Below are 17,032 nucleotides of genomic sequence, written 5' to 3'. Positions count from 1 at the left end.
GTGCAGATCGTGTTTTTGGCAAGTTTCCAGTTTTAGCCAGATTGCCTCGCTGGTGACTTTATTGCATGATATTCGTGCGAGGATGGGTAAGGAAACCTGTAATGTCTAAACATTTATAAACGCTCGACTTGTGAATTTGAATAAAAAGGACGAGTTTAATTCAAATTCATGTTGCATATGAGACGTCCTTAAATTTTAAATATCTTGGAAAATAATAATATTTAAGGTCGATGAAATTTCGGAATGAGAATATTCGAGTAATTCAATATTATTATTCGGAACGTACTCGGAGATTTAAAAATCTCAAGAGTAAAAATAAATTCCGAGATCCCTTAAATATATTCAAAATAACGGGAAATAATAATAATTTTCTCGGTTATTTTTCAAGATTATTTTTAATTAATTAAGGACAAGATTGTGAGATTTTAGTTTTAAAAGGACTTATGTGCAACATTCTGAAGGACGAGATTGAAAGAAAAAGAGAGAAAGGGGTCGTTTTAGGAGAGGCGTGTCGAAGTTTGAGTGGACCGCTTGTACCGCGTGGCACAATGTGAGAGTGCCACGTAGCCTTTTTAATCCACTATCCCCCTCTTTTTTTTCGGCCACCTCATTCTTTCCCTCTCTCTTTCTTTTCTCTGTTTTCTTCTTCTTTTCTTTTCTTCTTCTCTTCTTCTTCCCGTGTCTCTCGCGCAAGAACCAGACAAAAGGGAAAAAAAAAATCTTCACTCTCGCCGACCATCATCACCAACGCCACCTCGTCTCTCACTTATCCTTCATTCCTCTTCTTCGCGCGTCACCCAGCACCGAGCCACGTCGCCGCGCGCCTTGACCGAGAAGAGCAACTCCGCCGCGAGCTCGCCGTGACCACCGCCGAGGAAGAAACGCCGGAAAAGAAGGGTAGCACGCCGAGGAGTCCAGATTCACAAGGAATTTGGGTAAGCACTCAAACCCGAAATGGATTTTAGGGTTCTTGATTTCCCATTTGGGGGTTTTGATTCCGGGTTGAATGGGATGAAATCGCTTGGTTTTAATTGATCTTTGGACTTGATTGGTGATGAGTATAACTCGAATTTGAGGTTGGAATTCAGATTTCTTTGGTTTGGCTTGGTTTTGGCCGAAAATTGGGTTCTAGGGTTCATGGATCTTTTTGTTGGGGTTTTGTGATTTCTGGAGGTTGTTTAGTGATATCAAGACGTTTATGAACCTGTTAATTGATTGGGTTTTGATCATTTTGGCTGTTGGAATTTTTGTGAGTTTTGGTCTGGTTATGTGTTTTGGCCGTGTGGTTGTTTTGAGGATTTGGAATTGTTTGGTTGTTGTGGCTCGTTGTGGTCGTGGGTTTCTTTTAGCCGTGAGTTTTCTGGCTGTTTTGATTTGTTTTTCGTATGATATTTCTGAGCCTCGGGAGTTTTTGTGACGTTTTCATGTTAGGACGTTTCCGGTTAGTTGGATTTGTGTTGAGTCGATTGAATTGGTTATGGGTTCGTGTTTTGAATCGTGATATCGGGATATCAAGATTTTGTCATGTTTTGGGAATCGTGAATTGACTCGTTATCGGATTCCAGGTTTGAATTACAGATCTTGACGGACGGACGGGATTCAGACGAGTCAAGAGCGACAAGACCGGTTCCTGAAGATATCAAGTTAAGAGAGTTATCGAAATAAGCTCGATTAACTCGTGAGTCGTTTATCGCTTAATAGCGTAAGACTCGAGTTGTAATTTTTGGATTTGAGATTGTATTCAGGGGTTATTAATAATTTATTTAAGAATGTTCGAGAATTTAAATTCTGGTTATTTAATTCAGAATTCTCGGTTTGTATGATTTTTCGGATTATTCATTTAATTTATTCAAGACTCGTTAAATAATTATTTGGATTTTATTTCGTACTCGCTCTTTGGTACGAACTCGCACGAGTCTTGAATAAGTTTAAATTCCGAAAAAAAAACCGAGAAATAAGTGAATTAAATTCTCGCACCCCTGAACCGTCTCGCAGTGAATCTCGATAGCGAACCTTAAGCTCGTCAGCTTCTCCCGAATCATTGACTAATGAGATTTCAACTTCAGGTTTTAGTTTCTCGACGCTTCAGGATGTGTAGAGTCTCGGGAAGCATGAAAAGCAAGGAAACTCCGGATGGTAGTTCTTTCGACGTTTCGACAAGAGCCAAGTGTCTCGAAGAACGTGCGAAGCAAGACATCTACGGGAATCGTCGAGCTTTCTGTCGAACAATTCCAGGTAAGTGTGGAGACATAAGTCAACTACTTACCAAGGGAATAACCATGTTTGTTTGTGCATTTATTTGCTAGTAAACAAGAGTAGGTGAAAGCCCTAAAATGAATAAACTTGAAATTTAAGGCTTCGGCCACTCTTGCTTGAAAACTTAATTCGGGTACGCCCGTTAGGTTCAAACGCTAACTTGAACCAGCCACGTTTGCTATGTGTATAGTTAGACCTCTCTTCTAATTCTAGGAAGTAGGTTAGAATCGAGAGGACGGAAGAGCAATAGACTCTCGAATTCAATCGGGAGTAGAGGGTTCGGAAGTCACATTTCGAACTTTCAGCTTAAAACACTTAACGAGCTTCAAAGAGAAACAATAAGTTCTTTCGGGGTTTATCCCGTTAAGCTCTTCCGTATATAAGTATAACGTGTACGCTGCCAGTCGCAGAGTACCCAAACTTTAATTAAACTCGTGTCGGTGGTACCCACAAGTCAACGACTTGTGTTTGTGGCAGACCTAGGTGGTCTGTATGGCGCTGAGTACTCAAAACTGGGGAGAACCCAACGGTAACGGGCAGTCGCCACGAGCGAACCCGATGGTAAAGGGCAGTCGCCTCGAGCGAACCCAACGATAACGGGCAGTCGCCACGAGCGAACCCGATGGTAATGGGCAGTCGCCAAGAGTGAACCCATTCAGCAATGAGCAGTCGCCTCGAGTGAACTCATTGTCGTGCCAAGGGGGCACACATGCGCCGACGTCAGATGAAGATGGTACCACTAGTGGATCCCAGACAATCTTAAAACACCCAAGCCGCCGTAAGACTACTGCTCGAGGTCTGAGGCTGGCTTATTGTCGTTGTGGAGATCGTAGCAGAAAAGGATGTACGATCTTGCAGAACGACAAGTGAATAGATAGAGTGTGATATCACGCGTCAGTCATGCTCTAATGTTATGTTCTAGCGATATCTAGCAATTATTCTGCATTCTTGTATGCTTGTTTGCACGTCACATGACATTAGTCGTTTTACTTTATAGATAGACTCCCACTTACTGAGTCAATCGACTCATAGTTTTATGACCCTTGGTAATGTAGATAAGGGAAAAGCTGGTAAGCGGGAAACGAGATTGAAGACCGAGACCGAGCGCGTATTGCCTTGACCTATGGGCTATGGGGTTTCTTAATCGGGGGGTTAGTGTCTTCTGTTAAAACGTTCCGGAACATATTTGTATATGAGTCGCTATAAGACTCTAAGTTATAAAAGCGAAAAATTTCCCCGAATTTTCGCAAACTATTTTATTATGTTTAATTTATGTGTTTATATTATGAGTTATGTACAGATTTGAGTTGATCAGTCGCGGTTCGTGGGCGAGCTATCGCTTGCGGGTCGTGACAGATTTTGTGGTATCAGAGCCCCAGGTTTAGCCGTTTCTGTAGACTTGGGATACGTGTTCTCGGTATAGGTATCAAGTATGCCATGTGATAGTGTTGTGCTTAAAGTCGACCTGTCTAGAGATAGGTTCGACATGATGCAGGATGTGTTGCTAGGAGTTAGATCTCTCCTCCCCGATGAGATTCGTATGTACCTCGATAGGGTCACGTGAATTCCTTCGACCGCAAGTACGTTCAGTGTCGTGGGAGACACCATCACTTAGGGGCCGGTGGACCGGTCTGTCTTGTGAATGGATGAGTGTCATCTCGACGCTTCACTGCTTCCGTACGAGTATCGCGATGACCCCTCCTTATTGGCCAACGTTGAGTCGATGGACTCGTTTCACCGCTGACGGCATTAGAAGCCAAGATTGTGAGATGTTCTTGAAGGTGATGCAATACACGTTCGGGGCCAGGGGAGAGAGACGAGTGGGAGGAGTAAGCTTACGGATTCTACCAGCTCGGGATTGAATCGGTTGTCCGATACGGAGACCGACTCGTCCAAGAAATTATGGACCGGTGTCCGATGTGCTCGAGGATAGACTCCAGCAAGGTATCAAGTATTGGGAGCTGTGTGTAGAGCTTCAATATCTGACGCTTGAGTCTGATTGTCCATCGTTCGCTGTCTTGCGAATGCAGACTGAGTTCCTCGTCGTGACGCGATGTGGTATATGAGTACCTTACCCCCGATGATTGGTTTTCCGGTGGTTGTTCCGCATGATGACGGGAGGATTGACTGTGACGAGGGAGATTCCGAGGAGAATCCCGCTGAGCCTCCGGCACACCCAGCTGCGTAGACTTTTGCTTGTCAACCACGAGAGTGGTTGCTTTGTGTGTGTAATGCGAGAACTAGAATTTTGTGTCTAAGTTTCTGTTGACTAGGCCTTGAGAGGCTAGTCCATGTTGGTTATGTATTCTCGTTATGGTTGATTGTGATGCTCAACCATGCCCATCCCCTTATATGTGAAAATAAGAAGGAAGTGAGGTCTAGACAAGATACGTCTAATGCTGAGAATATTTCAGCTGCGGATCTCTTAGAAATTAGACCCATCCTGAAAAATTTGAGTTGACGCTGCTCGATGAGACGAGCATAAGGAGCATCATAATCACGCTTTGCTCAACGGATAGAGCAGTATAGCCGCACGATTGCGGATGTCTTGATGAAATTGAACGCGCCACCCCAGTCAAACCCTGAACCTCCAGCTCGGGAAGAACGACGCGATAAGCCACTATAAGTGCATATGCATCCTCCGGAAGAATTAAACTTCCTGATTTGTGACATCGTCCCTCCAGTGGGCGAGCCTGTGTACAAGAGGTTTCGTAAGCAGAAGCCTCCGACGTTTGGAGGCAGTGTTGATCCAGCTGCAGTTGAGAATTGGATCAAGAAGATGCAGCAGATCCTCAACTTCATGCAGCTATCTGATACAGAGATAGTGGCTTGCGCCGTGAGTCAGTTGGAAGATGAGGCTGCGGGCTGGTGAGAGGTGATGGCGTCGCCTGAGGATATCCACTCGATGACGTGGGTCCATTTCCTCAATCTGTTTCATGAGAAGTACCTGAGTGAAGCTAACTTTTCGGACAAGACGCGTGAGCTTGTGAGCCTATGACAAGGTTCAATGTCAGTATCAGAGTATACGACAAAGTTTGACACGTTAGCAAGGTTCGCTTCTTATCTAATCCCTACTGATCAGGCAAGGAAGATGATGCGTCAGGGATGCGCTGGTTACCTTGCAAGCGTGGTAGACATCACAAAGACCGTCAAGCCGCAGCCGCATGAGATTCCAGTTGCTAGAGATTTCCTTGATATTTTCCTAGAAGATCTTCCAGGTCTACCTCCTGATCGAGAAGTTGAGTTCAACATAGAGCTCATTCCAGGCACAGCTCCGTTATTGAAAGCTCCATGTCGAATGGCTCCAGTGGAATTGAAAGAACTCAAGACCTAGCTACAAGAGTTGCTTAACAAGGGGTTCATACGATCGAGCCATTCACCTTGGGGAGCGCCTGTCTTGTTCGTTAAGAAGGCAGATGATTCCTTACTGCTCTATGTTGACTACCGTGGGTTGAACCAAGTAATGATCAAGAACAAGTATCCGTTGCCACAGATCAACGATCTTTTTGATCAACTGTCAGGAGCAATAGTGTTTTCGAAGATTGACTTGCGTTCGGGATACAAACAGCTGAAGGTTCGAGGTGAAGACATCCAGAAAACTGTTTTTCGAACTCGATATGGTCATTTCGAGTTCTTGGTAATGTCGTTTGGTTTAACTAACGCGCCAGCAGCGTTTATAAACCTGATGAACCGAGTATTCAGAGACTTTCTGGATAAGTTCGTGATTGTGTTCATCGATGACATTCTAATCTACTCGAAGGTTAATGAAAAACATGAGCAGTATCTGGAGCGGGCGCTAAGCAGGTGAGGGAAAAGTCATTGCTTATGCCTCGCGACAGCTGAAAGATTACGAGACTCGGTATCCTATGCATGATCTAGAGATTGCTGTTGTGGTGTTTGCACTCAAGATATGGCGACATTACCTATACGGAGTTCATTGCGACATCTATACAGACCACAAAAGTGGTTAAGAAAATCCAAGCTCGAATGAAGACGTCCCAGAGTCGTCAGAAGAACTACGCTAACAGGCGTAGGAGGCCTCTGGAGTTTGAAGCATGAGGGAAAGTTTTTCTGAAGATCTCACCCATGCGAGGAGTTATGAGATTTGGGAAGAAAGGGAAACTCAGTCCAAGATATGTTGGACCTTTTGAAATCCTTGAGCATGTAGGCAAGACAGCTTATCGCTTGGCGCGGCCGCCGTGTATGTCCAACCTCCATGAGGTGTTTCACGTATCGATGTTGCGAAAATACGTCTGATCCTTCACATGTACTGCAAGATCAAGAGGTTGAGATTTCTCCTGACATCAGGTATGAAGAACCAGCCGTCGCAATCCTAGACCGCAAGGAGAAAGTCTTAAGGAATAAAACCATACCTCTGGTCAAGGTACTTTGGAAGAGTCACTCCACGGAAGAAGCTACTTGAGAATTTGAGAGCGAAATGCAAAAGAAATACCCTGCCTTACTCTAAGTTTCGAGGACGAAACTCTTCTAAGGGGGTAGGGATTGTAATGTCTAAACATTTATAAACGCTCGACTTGTGAATTTGAATAAAAAGGACGAGTTTAATTCAAATTCATGTTGCATATGAGACGTCCTTAAATTTTAAATATCTTGGAAAATAATAATATTTAAGGTCGATGAAATTTCGGAATGAGAATATTCGAGTAATTCAATATTATTATTCGGAACGTACTCGGAGATTTAAAAATCTCAAGAGTAAAAATAAATTCCGAGATCCCTTAAATATATTCAAAATAACGGGAAATAATAATAATTTTCTCGGTTATTTTTCAAGATTATTTTTAATTAATTAAGGACAAGATTGTGAGATTTTAGTTTTAAAAGGACTTATGTGCAACATTCTGAAGGACGAGATTGAAAGAAAAAGAGAGAAAGGGGTCGTTTTAGGAGAGGCGTGTCGAAGTTTGAGTGGACCGCTTGTACCGCGTGGCACAATGTGAGAGTGCCACGTAGCCTTTTTAATCCACTATCCCCCTCTTTTTTTTCGGCCACCTCATTCTTTCCCTCTCTCTTTCTTTTCTCTGTTTTCTTCTTCTTTTCTTTTCTTCTTCTCTTCTTCTTCCCGTGTCTCTCGCGCAAGAACCAGACAAAAGGGAAAAAAAAAATCTTCACTCTCGCCGACCATCATCACCAACGCCACCTCGTCTCTCACTTATCCTTCATTCCTCTTCTTCGCGCGTCACCCAGCACCGAGCCACGTCGCCGCGCGCCTTGACCGAGAAGAGCAACTCCGCCGCGAGCTCGCCGTGACCACCGCCGAGGAAGAAACGCCGGAAAAGAAGGGTAGCACGCCGAGGAGTCCAGATTCACAAGGAATTTGGGTAAGCACTCAAACCCGAAATGGATTTTAGGGTTCTTGATTTCCCATTTGGGGGTTTTGATTCCGGGTTGAATGGGATGAAATCGCTTGGTTTTAATTGATCTTTGGACTTGATTGGTGATGAGTATAACTCGAATTTGAGGTTGGAATTCAGATTTCTTTGGTTTGGCTTGGTTTTGGCCGAAAATTGGGTTCTAGGGTTCATGGATCTTTTTGTTGGGGTTTTGTGATTTCTGGAGGTTGTTTAGTGATATCAAGACGTTTATGAACCTGTTAATTGATTGGGTTTTGATCATTTTGGCTGTTGGAATTTTTGTGAGTTTTGGTCTGGTTATGTGTTTTGGCCGTGTGGTTGTTTTGAGGATTTGGAATTGTTTGGTTGTTGTGGCTCGTTGTGGTCGTGGGTTTCTTTTAGCCGTGAGTTTTCTGGCTGTTTTGATTTGTTTTTCGTATGATATTTCTGAGCCTCGGGAGTTTTTGTGACGTTTTCATGTTAGGACGTTTCCGGTTAGTTGGATTTGTGTTGAGTCGATTGAATTGGTTATGGGTTCGTGTTTTGAATCGTGATATCGGGATATCAAGATTTTGTCATGTTTTGGGAATCGTGAATTGACTCGTTATCGGATTCCAGGTTTGAATTACAGATCTTGACGGACGGACGGGATTCAGACGAGTCAAGAGCGACAAGACCGGTTCCTGAAGATATCAAGTTAAGAGAGTTATCGAAATAAGCTCGATTAACTCGTGAGTCGTTTATCGCTTAATAGCGTTAGACTCGAGTTGTAATTTTTGGATTTGAGATTGTATTCAGGGGTTATTAATAATTTATTTAAGAATGTTCGAGAATTTAAATTCTGGTTATTTAATTCAGAATTCTCGGTTTGTATGATTTTTCGGATTATTCATTTAATTTATTCAAGACTCGTTAAATAATTATTTGGATTTTATTTCGTACTCGCTCTTTGGTACGAACTCGCACGAGTCTTGAATAAGTTTAAATTCCGAAAAAAAAACCGAGAAATAAGTGAATTAAATTCTCGCACCCCTGAACCGTCTCGCAGTGAATCTCGATAGCGAACCTTAAGCTCGTCAGCTTCTCCCGAATCATTGACTAATGAGATTTCAACTTCAGGTTTTAGTTTCTCGACGCTTCAGGATGTGTAGAGTCTCGGGAAGCATGAAAAGCAAGGAAACTCCGGATGGTAGTTCTTTCGACGTTTCGACAAGAGCCAAGTGTCTCGAAGAACGTGCGAAGCAAGACATCTACGGGAATCGTCGAGCTTTCTGTCGAACAATTCCAGGTAAGTGTGGAGACATAAGTCAACTACTTACCAAGGGAATAACCATGTTTGTTTGTGCATTTATTTGCTAGTAAACAAGAGTAGGTGAAAGCCCTAAAATGAATAAACTTGAAATTTAAGGCTTCGGCCACTCTTGCTTGAAAACTTAATTCGGGTACGCCCGTTAGGTTCAAACGCTAACTTGAACCAGCCACGTTTGCTATGTGTATAGTTAGACCTCTCTTCTAATTCTAGGAAGTAGGTTAGAATCGAGAGGACGGAAGAGCAATAGACTCTCGAATTCAATCGGGAGTAGAGGGTTCGGAAGTCACATTTCGAACTTTCAGCTTAAAACACTTAACGAGCTTCAAAGAGAAACAATAAGTTCTTTCGGGGTTTATCCCGTTAAGCTCTTCCGTATATAAGTATAACGTGTACGCTGCCAGTCGCAGAGTACCCAAACTTTAATTAAACTCGTGTCGGTGGTACCCACAAGTCAACGACTTGTGTTTGTGGCAGACCTAGGTGGTCTGTATGGCGCTGAGTACTCAAAACTGGGGAGAACCCAACGGTAACGGGCAGTCGCCACGAGCGAACCCGATGGTAAAGGGCAGTCGCCTCGAGCGAACCCAACGATAACGGGCAGTCGCCACGAGCGAACCCGATGGTAATGGGCAGTCGCCAAGAGTGAACCCATTCAGCAATGAGCAGTCGCCTCGAGTGAACTCATTGTCGTGCCAAGGGGGCACACATGCGCCGACGTCAGATGAAGATGGTACCACTAGTGGATCCCAGACAATCTTAAAACACCCAAGCCGCCGTAAGACTACTGCTCGAGGTCTGAGGCTGGCTTATTGTCGTTGTGGAGATCGTAGCAGAAGAGGATGTACGATCTTGCAGAACGACAAGTGAATAGATAGAGTGTGATATCACGCGTCAGTCATGCTCTAATGTTATGTTCTAGCGATATCTAGCAATTATTCTGCATTCTTGTATGCTTGTTTGCACGTCACATGACATTAGTCGTTTTACTTTATAGATAGACTCCCACTTACTGAGTCAATCGACTCATAGTTTTATGACCCTTGGTAATGTAGATAAGGGAAAAGCTGGTAAGCGGGAAACGAGATTGAAGACCGAGACCGAGCGCGTATTGCCTTGACCTATGGGCTATGGGGTTTCTTAATCGGGGGGTTAGTGTCTTCTGTTAAAACGTTCCGGAACATATTTGTATATGAGTCGCTATAAGACTCTAAGTTATAAAAGCGAAAAATTTCCCCGAATTTTCGCAAACTATTTTATTATGTTTAATTTATGTGTTTATATTATGAGTTATGTACAGATTTGAGTTGATCAGTCGCGGTTCGTGGGCGAGCTATCGCTTGCGGGTCGTGACAAAACCCTAGACTCTCTTTCAGATCTGTACAGCTGCTATAAAAGCCATGCGCTTCCCCTTAGCAGCCTTGACGCTTTTGATAAAATACTTAGAGCTCATAGACGTGCAAGACCAACGGATTGAGAGGCTTTGTGTTTTGTTAAGAGCGGTGTATTCTCTCAAACACTATTCCAGAAAGATTGAGTGTCTGTGAGAGTTGGGTTCTGTGTACTCGTGATTGAAGACTCACGACTGTTTGAAGACTGAAAGTCATCCGAGCAAAGGCGGTTGCTTGAAGAGTGGAATTGGGGCGGATCTCAAATCCAGGGGGAGTCCCTGGTTTAGGTATTCACTGGTGGTAATAGTCTCTAGGTTTTCATTTGATTTGGTGATTGTAATCATATTAAATCTTGTGTGTACTATTGACTACAAGATAGTGAAACCTTTTCCACTGGCAGAGTGCCCCCAGACATATGTGATATTGCACCGAACTGGGTAACCATACTGTGTGTCATTTACTTATTACACTGTTCGTTGCTTATCCATTATCTGTGCTCAAGCAAGTTGTCGGACATATTGTCAACACATTGTGTGCGACATCTTATCTTTGTGACTAATCAGAATTTCAATATAAAAACGGCATCAGAGGGCAATGTGTCCCGCGCAAGGGCCGGGTTTTCCTAAGAGAAGTAAATCTTGAAATCTTAGAACGCAAACCCATTTGCACAAATCACAGGCCTCGCGATTCAGATTCCTTTTAAGCCATTTAAGTGAAATTCAATAAAAAAAAATTTTAAGCCTCAACTCTTAACACAGAAGAGGTTAAGGAATAAAAGCGCCTCCAATCCGGGCACTGGAAGGACTGACAAAGACAAAGCCTGGACACATAATAGAATGTTTCCATAGCATAACTCGCATGAACACTTCCACTATATGTAGTCTTTATTTCTTCGAGCTCGTGTTGTGACTTTCGCATCAAATCCGGACAGTTTAGTATCTCGGACATGTCGCTGCCACCGATAACCATCTCCTGTAAAAAAAAAAAAAAAGCAAAACACATAGCTAGTTAGCTCAATATTAGCAAGTACAAATGTGAATTTATAATAAATCGGTTATAACGTTCCCTTATCTTAACATAAAACAAATATTATTAAATTGTGGGCAAAAATTAAATACTTGGACTACATTTTGAGATGTTGATTCCGACAGAATTTAGATAGTTTGATTTCGATCACGGAAATAGAGGCTACTTACTAACTTGAAATATTGAAATTATCACAAGGATTGTCCGTATTATCACAAGGATTGTCTGTACTTGCTGGGAAATGAAATTTTGCATTTAGTCTAAATTTGTCTAAAATAAAAATTCAGTGACCAAAATTACCATAAGAAAAAAAAATAAGAAGACAAACTGCAACAAGTCAAAAGGCACTTGACCATTAAATTAGTCAACTCACCAGCAACAAGGCCTCCAATTAGTCCTGCAAAAAATCACCTTACTCCGCTGCTGAATGGACTCTTTTTTCTCCACTCAGGACTGTCATCGTCGCATCAACTAAATGATGTTACTGTTCATGACCAGAGATATATAAAGAGTGAATGGAATTAAATGTGAGATTTTGCAACTATATGAATATGAGCAAGATGATTACACAAACACGAGATTCTATCTATCTTCCAAAAACAAGATTAAATAAACAAAAAATTGGCTACGTGAGCCACCTAAACTATATGAATTGTAAATTAGCCAACTTTTGGTAAATACTTTGTAAATAACCAACTTGCATACGTGGCAAACTATTAACTACATTTTTTTACATGTTTGACTAAGTTAAATAAGTCATTTACTAATCTGTTAATAAGTTAACTTGACTATTTACAATAAATTAACCAAAGATGGGCTATATCCCAATTCACTATAACCGTGTGGCTATATAACTAAATAACCCTTAAATAAATCTAAAACAGCATGCATTGGATAAAATAAAAACACAAAATAGAAGACTCACCAGTTATGCAAAAGAGCTATCACAATCTTATGCCAATGTTTCCCTTCATCTTTCTCACACCATTTCTGTAAACTCGATCGACCAGAATTAAGGCATACACACAATCATCAAAATCTATTGATTTCTTGAGATCAAATGACAACCCAACGATGAAAATAAGTGAAACTGACTCCAGTGTTGTCAATGCCATAATCTTTAAGGCTTTCATTTTCCGTGTTTGGCTCTTCGGCTTCTTCTAATTCCATTTGCCCCAAGGATTGAGCTACTTCCATGTACAACTCCTATAATAAGAGCTCGCATGAGTCAAGAGCCAAAGGTTTATAAGTCAATGAAACGTACAGTGTGATCCGACAACCAAAGCATACGCTTTGAAAAGGAAAGAAAAAAAAAAGTTATACCTTTTTTCAGTGAATTCCCTTATATCAATGTTGATTGAAGCTGAGGCAGCTATTAAGATAATAGTTGGTGAGTCTGAGGCCATGCACTGAGTATCTACAAACAGCCAACCAATCAAGAACACATTTTTTTTGTAAAGCATCTGCATCAATAGAAAATGGAAAAAGTGCCTTGGCCCCCCTCCGATCAAAAGTTTCAGCCCAAATAATTTTCAGCCAATTTTTTTCATTTTTTTTTATAGCTAATTTTTTTTTTGGCCCCCACCTAAAAAAGACTTCTGGGTCCGTCACTGGATGCCCATAACAGTAGGTTCTTATTGAATAGATGGAGCAATGATGGGGTGATCACAAAATAGTGACACTTCAAACGTCTGCTTAATCAATTCTCCAAGCACTATCATCAAACACTCATATGTGTCAATGAAAAAAAAAACTATGTTGACCCTGTCGGTACCATGAAATATGAGATGCAAATTATTTTCGTTATTGTTATATTAAAAACAATAACGAAAATAAAAACACATCCTAAATAAATAAATAAATAAAACGAGAAATCGAGCTCGGTTCGCATACTTACTGATACAAGACTGAGGATTTGCGATCTTCGACTATTCTTCCTCAACGATCATCTCGTCCACCGCCAATCAGACAGCTTAAAGCAACAATCCTGGACAAAGATAAAAAGAAAACGACATCGTCCATTTCTGTATGTAATAGAGCTCAATGCATATTGCACTCATCTTGTCGACATCGTGGCGCTCCGTGAATGGCTCGACATCGTGACCCACTGATCAACAAGACCAAACATCTCTAGCATCGGACCACCGACGGAACAAGAGGACCAAACACGGCACAGTATCGGACCAACAACACGGGGGAAAACTACGTATCAACTTCGAGAAGTAGTTCCAAGATATTTCATCAAAGATTTGGCCTTGTTGCTTCAAGAAATGTACGACATTAACGGTTCCGTAACGGCCGCAGAATATTAGACCATAACTGCCGTAACCCGACGCGGAATTGAGTGCCAACCGAGACAATAATTGAAGCCATCTTTATCGGGTGTTTTTATTTTGTCTTTATTGAGTTTTTATGCACCATAACTCCAATCTTTATTTTGTCTTTATTTTTTTTCTTTTACGTTTGGAGTCTGGTTGGTTTTTATTTGGATGTTATAATTATGAGTTATGTTTGTGTATTCAATTTCTGGTCTTAAACCAATGAATTGAGGTCAGTTTTATTTTTTTAGAAGGCACTATATATAATGGTTGTAGAGGTCTTCTTTTTTTTTTTTGGGGAAGCTGGAAATATATATAATATTGAGTGTGTTTGTGTGATTCGAGAGGTATTCTCTTAGCTCTAACACTTATCAAGAATTTGTGCTCGAAATTCTTGTGGCATTCGTCCGATTTATCGCGGGTATTCCGCAACCTCTCGTGGCATCAATCGATCCATTTTAATTCGAAGGTTTACCCGCACGAAAGTTTCGTCTATATCCGAATCTTCCAATAGACAGTCCGTTCAAATTTGAGCTTCGACGAATTTCTCCGCCGAGTTCACATCAAGTGGTATCAGAGCTTAGTTCTACCAAGGTTTAATTTTAATTCTAATTTTTTTTAGTTTATACTTTTCTTTTCTTCTTTCTTTTTCATTTGTATCAAGCAAAAAAAAAAAAAAAAAGTTCTCCAGAATACTTTCCTTCAGAATGTTTGTCCCTCCAGAAAACTTTTTTTCCTCCAGTAATAACTATGCAAGAAACTAAAAATCAAAATTAAATATTTTTAACACTTCCACCACTGGTAAAGACGAAGCACAAAATAAAGAATACTGAATACCAAGAATAATTAATATTTTTAGAATTCAGAAATTTAGGGATTAAAATTGAAAAATGCATACGTGAAATACTTTATTATATAAAGTCTCAAAATAAAAGGGGAATCTCTTTAGGTACCGATTCTTTTTTCTTATACTTATCTAAAGGATACTGAAGACCAAAAATATAATAAAATACCTGTTCTTCAATTGAAACTATAAAACGTCGTTATTTTAAAAAAGTCAAATTTATGTGGTTAACTTTTTTACAATTTTTTTAGAATAAGTTCGAAAATTTGGTAGTGCAAGTTGTTTATATTTATTCCAAAAAAGAAGAAATGATATTCTATGGATTTAGGTCCAATTCATGTATAAGCCCAATATTCCAAAATACTAGCCCAATTCAAGAAGTAGCCGAAGAAAACTCTCTTTTTTTAGACGGAAAATATAAAACAAAAAGTAATAATCTTATCCAACTACCACTTGTCGGATGGAGATTGGCATCATTGAAACAGCCTCGAAGTTGGGGTTGTCGTTGGGAGCTTCTTTAACGCCCACCAAGTGTTCAATAAAAGTCCGAAACGAAAATGCCTGTACTTCTTCAAGCTGTTCGAGGCCAATCAAGTCGCCGATTCTCTGCCGCGGCTCGTCCAAGCGGAGCGACGGAGGACAGGGACGATCGAAGGCTCAGCAGAGCAAAGAGCTGTCTCTGATCTTGCGGACCGAAGCGGCGATTCTGAACATAGAGAGGAAAGCGAATTCGACAAAGTACAATAGATTGTTGCCCAAGGCAGTCTTGGGAGCTCTTGATGACGCAATCAAGACTAATTCATGGCAAACAGCTCTCAAGGTTTCTCTTCTTCTCTACACATCTCACGAACTCTTTTTTTTTTTATGTTATTGATTCTGTGTTCTTTCTTATACTTGGAAGTTGAATAGAAAATAACAGCCTTGGAAAATATGAATTGCATTTTGAAATGTTCAATGATCACAATGTGGCTCATCAGCTTGCTTTTGTATGCTTGAACATAAGGATGAATATACTCTCCATCTATTGTTTCGAAGCTAATCCGTGACTAAATTTTACGAGCAATACTCTTTAACAGGCACGACGAATTTCGAGTGATGGGGATCGAACCGGACACGAAGACGTTCAACATTCTGATAAAGTCGTTCGGGCGGGCTCGGATGTTCGAGAAGATGAACTCAGTGGTGTCGTTCATGGAGTCCCGTTTCTTCGGCCTCGACGTCGTCACTTTCAACACCGTCGTCGACTCGTACGGGCGCGCCGGCGACGTGGACTCGATGGAGAGCCACTTCAACGCGATGAAGCACCGAGGAGTGAAGCCCAACTCGGTGACCTACTCGTCCCTCGTGTCTGCCTTCGGGCGGGCCGGGCGGGTCGAACGGGTCGACTCGGTGATGAGACAAGCCCAGAACTCAGACGCGGCTCTCGACACGCCGTTCTTCAATAGTGCCATCGATGCTTACGGGCGGTCCGGCGAGGTGGCGAAGATGAGCCGGTGCTTCTTGGAGAGAGAGTGTTGCCCCGATCATGTCACGCTCGCCACCATGGCTCGGGCCTTCGAGGCTCACGGAATGTCCGATGTCGCTCGCGATATCGAGAAGGTCATGCTTTCGACCAAGGACTATTCCGATATCATAAAGTTTCTTCCGAGATGAGATGATTTATTGTTTCGCCGTTTTATTGCACATATTCACGAGGAAGGAAGTGACTTAATGTCGCAATTCGCAGGTTTTTTTTTTTTTTTTGAGCAATTATCGCAAATGGTCCCTGACCTTTCAGCGAATTTTGGATGTCATCCCTAATTCAAATTAATCAGTAAAAATGTCCTTGAACTTTGTAATTGTTGGTAATCAAGTTTAACCATTAACAGCGTTAGATTCATCGATGGAAATTCTCACATGAAACTCACGTGCACAACCAAAAAATTTAATTTTCATTTCTTTGTTGAAGCTTCTGAATAGACTTTATACATTCATTCTCACGCTCTCCACGGACACCCAAAAACTTTCTCAGTTTTTTTTTTTTTGTTATTTTCATTTTATTTGACAATCTTTATGGATTTTATACATGAAATTATTTTGTTTTGGTACTATTCTAAAGTTTAATATTTGTTAAAAAGATGAGAGGCGTGGGTGTAGATAATTGAAATTCTTGTATCTGATATGAAATTAATAGAAATCATTCTTGAAGACTCACTTTTGTTGACATCAGTAATGGTTCTGCATAAATTATACATTGTTCATATACTTGATTCAAACCTGCATAATTCTCTTCATGTGCCAAAATACAATAGTCAAATTAGCTATACCCAAAAACACTCTGTATGAGCTGGACTGTAAAAAAGACAAACAGACCACAAAATACCCAAGCTTGCAAATTCCTAATTAGCATGATGGTTACAAGTCTTTTTGTTGTGATGATCTTTTTTTCCGCAAGTCATCCAAATATTCTTCACCGTCTTGCTGTTGCTACACGTCCGATATTCATCTGGTCTCCTTTGGGTCTCATTTTTTTAGGTCTTCCTCGTTGCTTCTTG

At 41.2% G+C, this 17,032-nt stretch overlaps 1 protein-coding gene and 1 long non-coding RNA gene across 2 annotated transcripts in view; one reads left to right on the top strand and one right to left on the bottom strand.

The window, feature by feature from the left end:
- Nucleotides 1-10,981: 10,981 nt before the first annotated feature.
- Nucleotides 10,982-12,790, bottom strand: LOC149382915 (uncharacterized). The gene is made up of 4 exons (XR_016301712.1): nucleotides 12,660-12,790; nucleotides 12,262-12,542; nucleotides 11,710-11,820; nucleotides 10,982-11,282 (listed from the first exon to the last, which is right to left on the bottom strand). It is a non-coding gene; the product is annotated as an uncharacterized LOC149382915 (long non-coding RNA).
- A 2,774-nt stretch (nucleotides 12,791-15,564) lies between these two features.
- LOC149382906 (uncharacterized) overlaps nucleotides 15,565-17,032 on the top strand; it is a 79,386-nt gene continuing 77,918 nt past the window's right edge. The window contains exon 1 of the mRNA XM_089628488.1: nucleotides 15,565-15,974. Within this exon, the coding sequence (XP_089484614.1) occupies nucleotides 15,594-15,974 (381 nt within the window). The 5' untranslated portion in view covers nucleotides 15,565-15,593. The remainder of the gene's footprint in view (nucleotides 15,975-17,032) is intronic.

Source organism: Urtica dioica, chromosome 10 (assembly GCF_054948205.1).
Source record: "Urtica dioica subsp. dioica isolate 48M chromosome 10, U.dioica_male_clone48M_v1_H2, whole genome shotgun sequence".
Classification (NCBI taxonomy): domain Eukaryota; kingdom Viridiplantae; phylum Streptophyta; class Magnoliopsida; order Rosales; family Urticaceae; genus Urtica; species Urtica dioica.
This window is presented reverse-complemented; position numbering and strand designations above follow the sequence as displayed.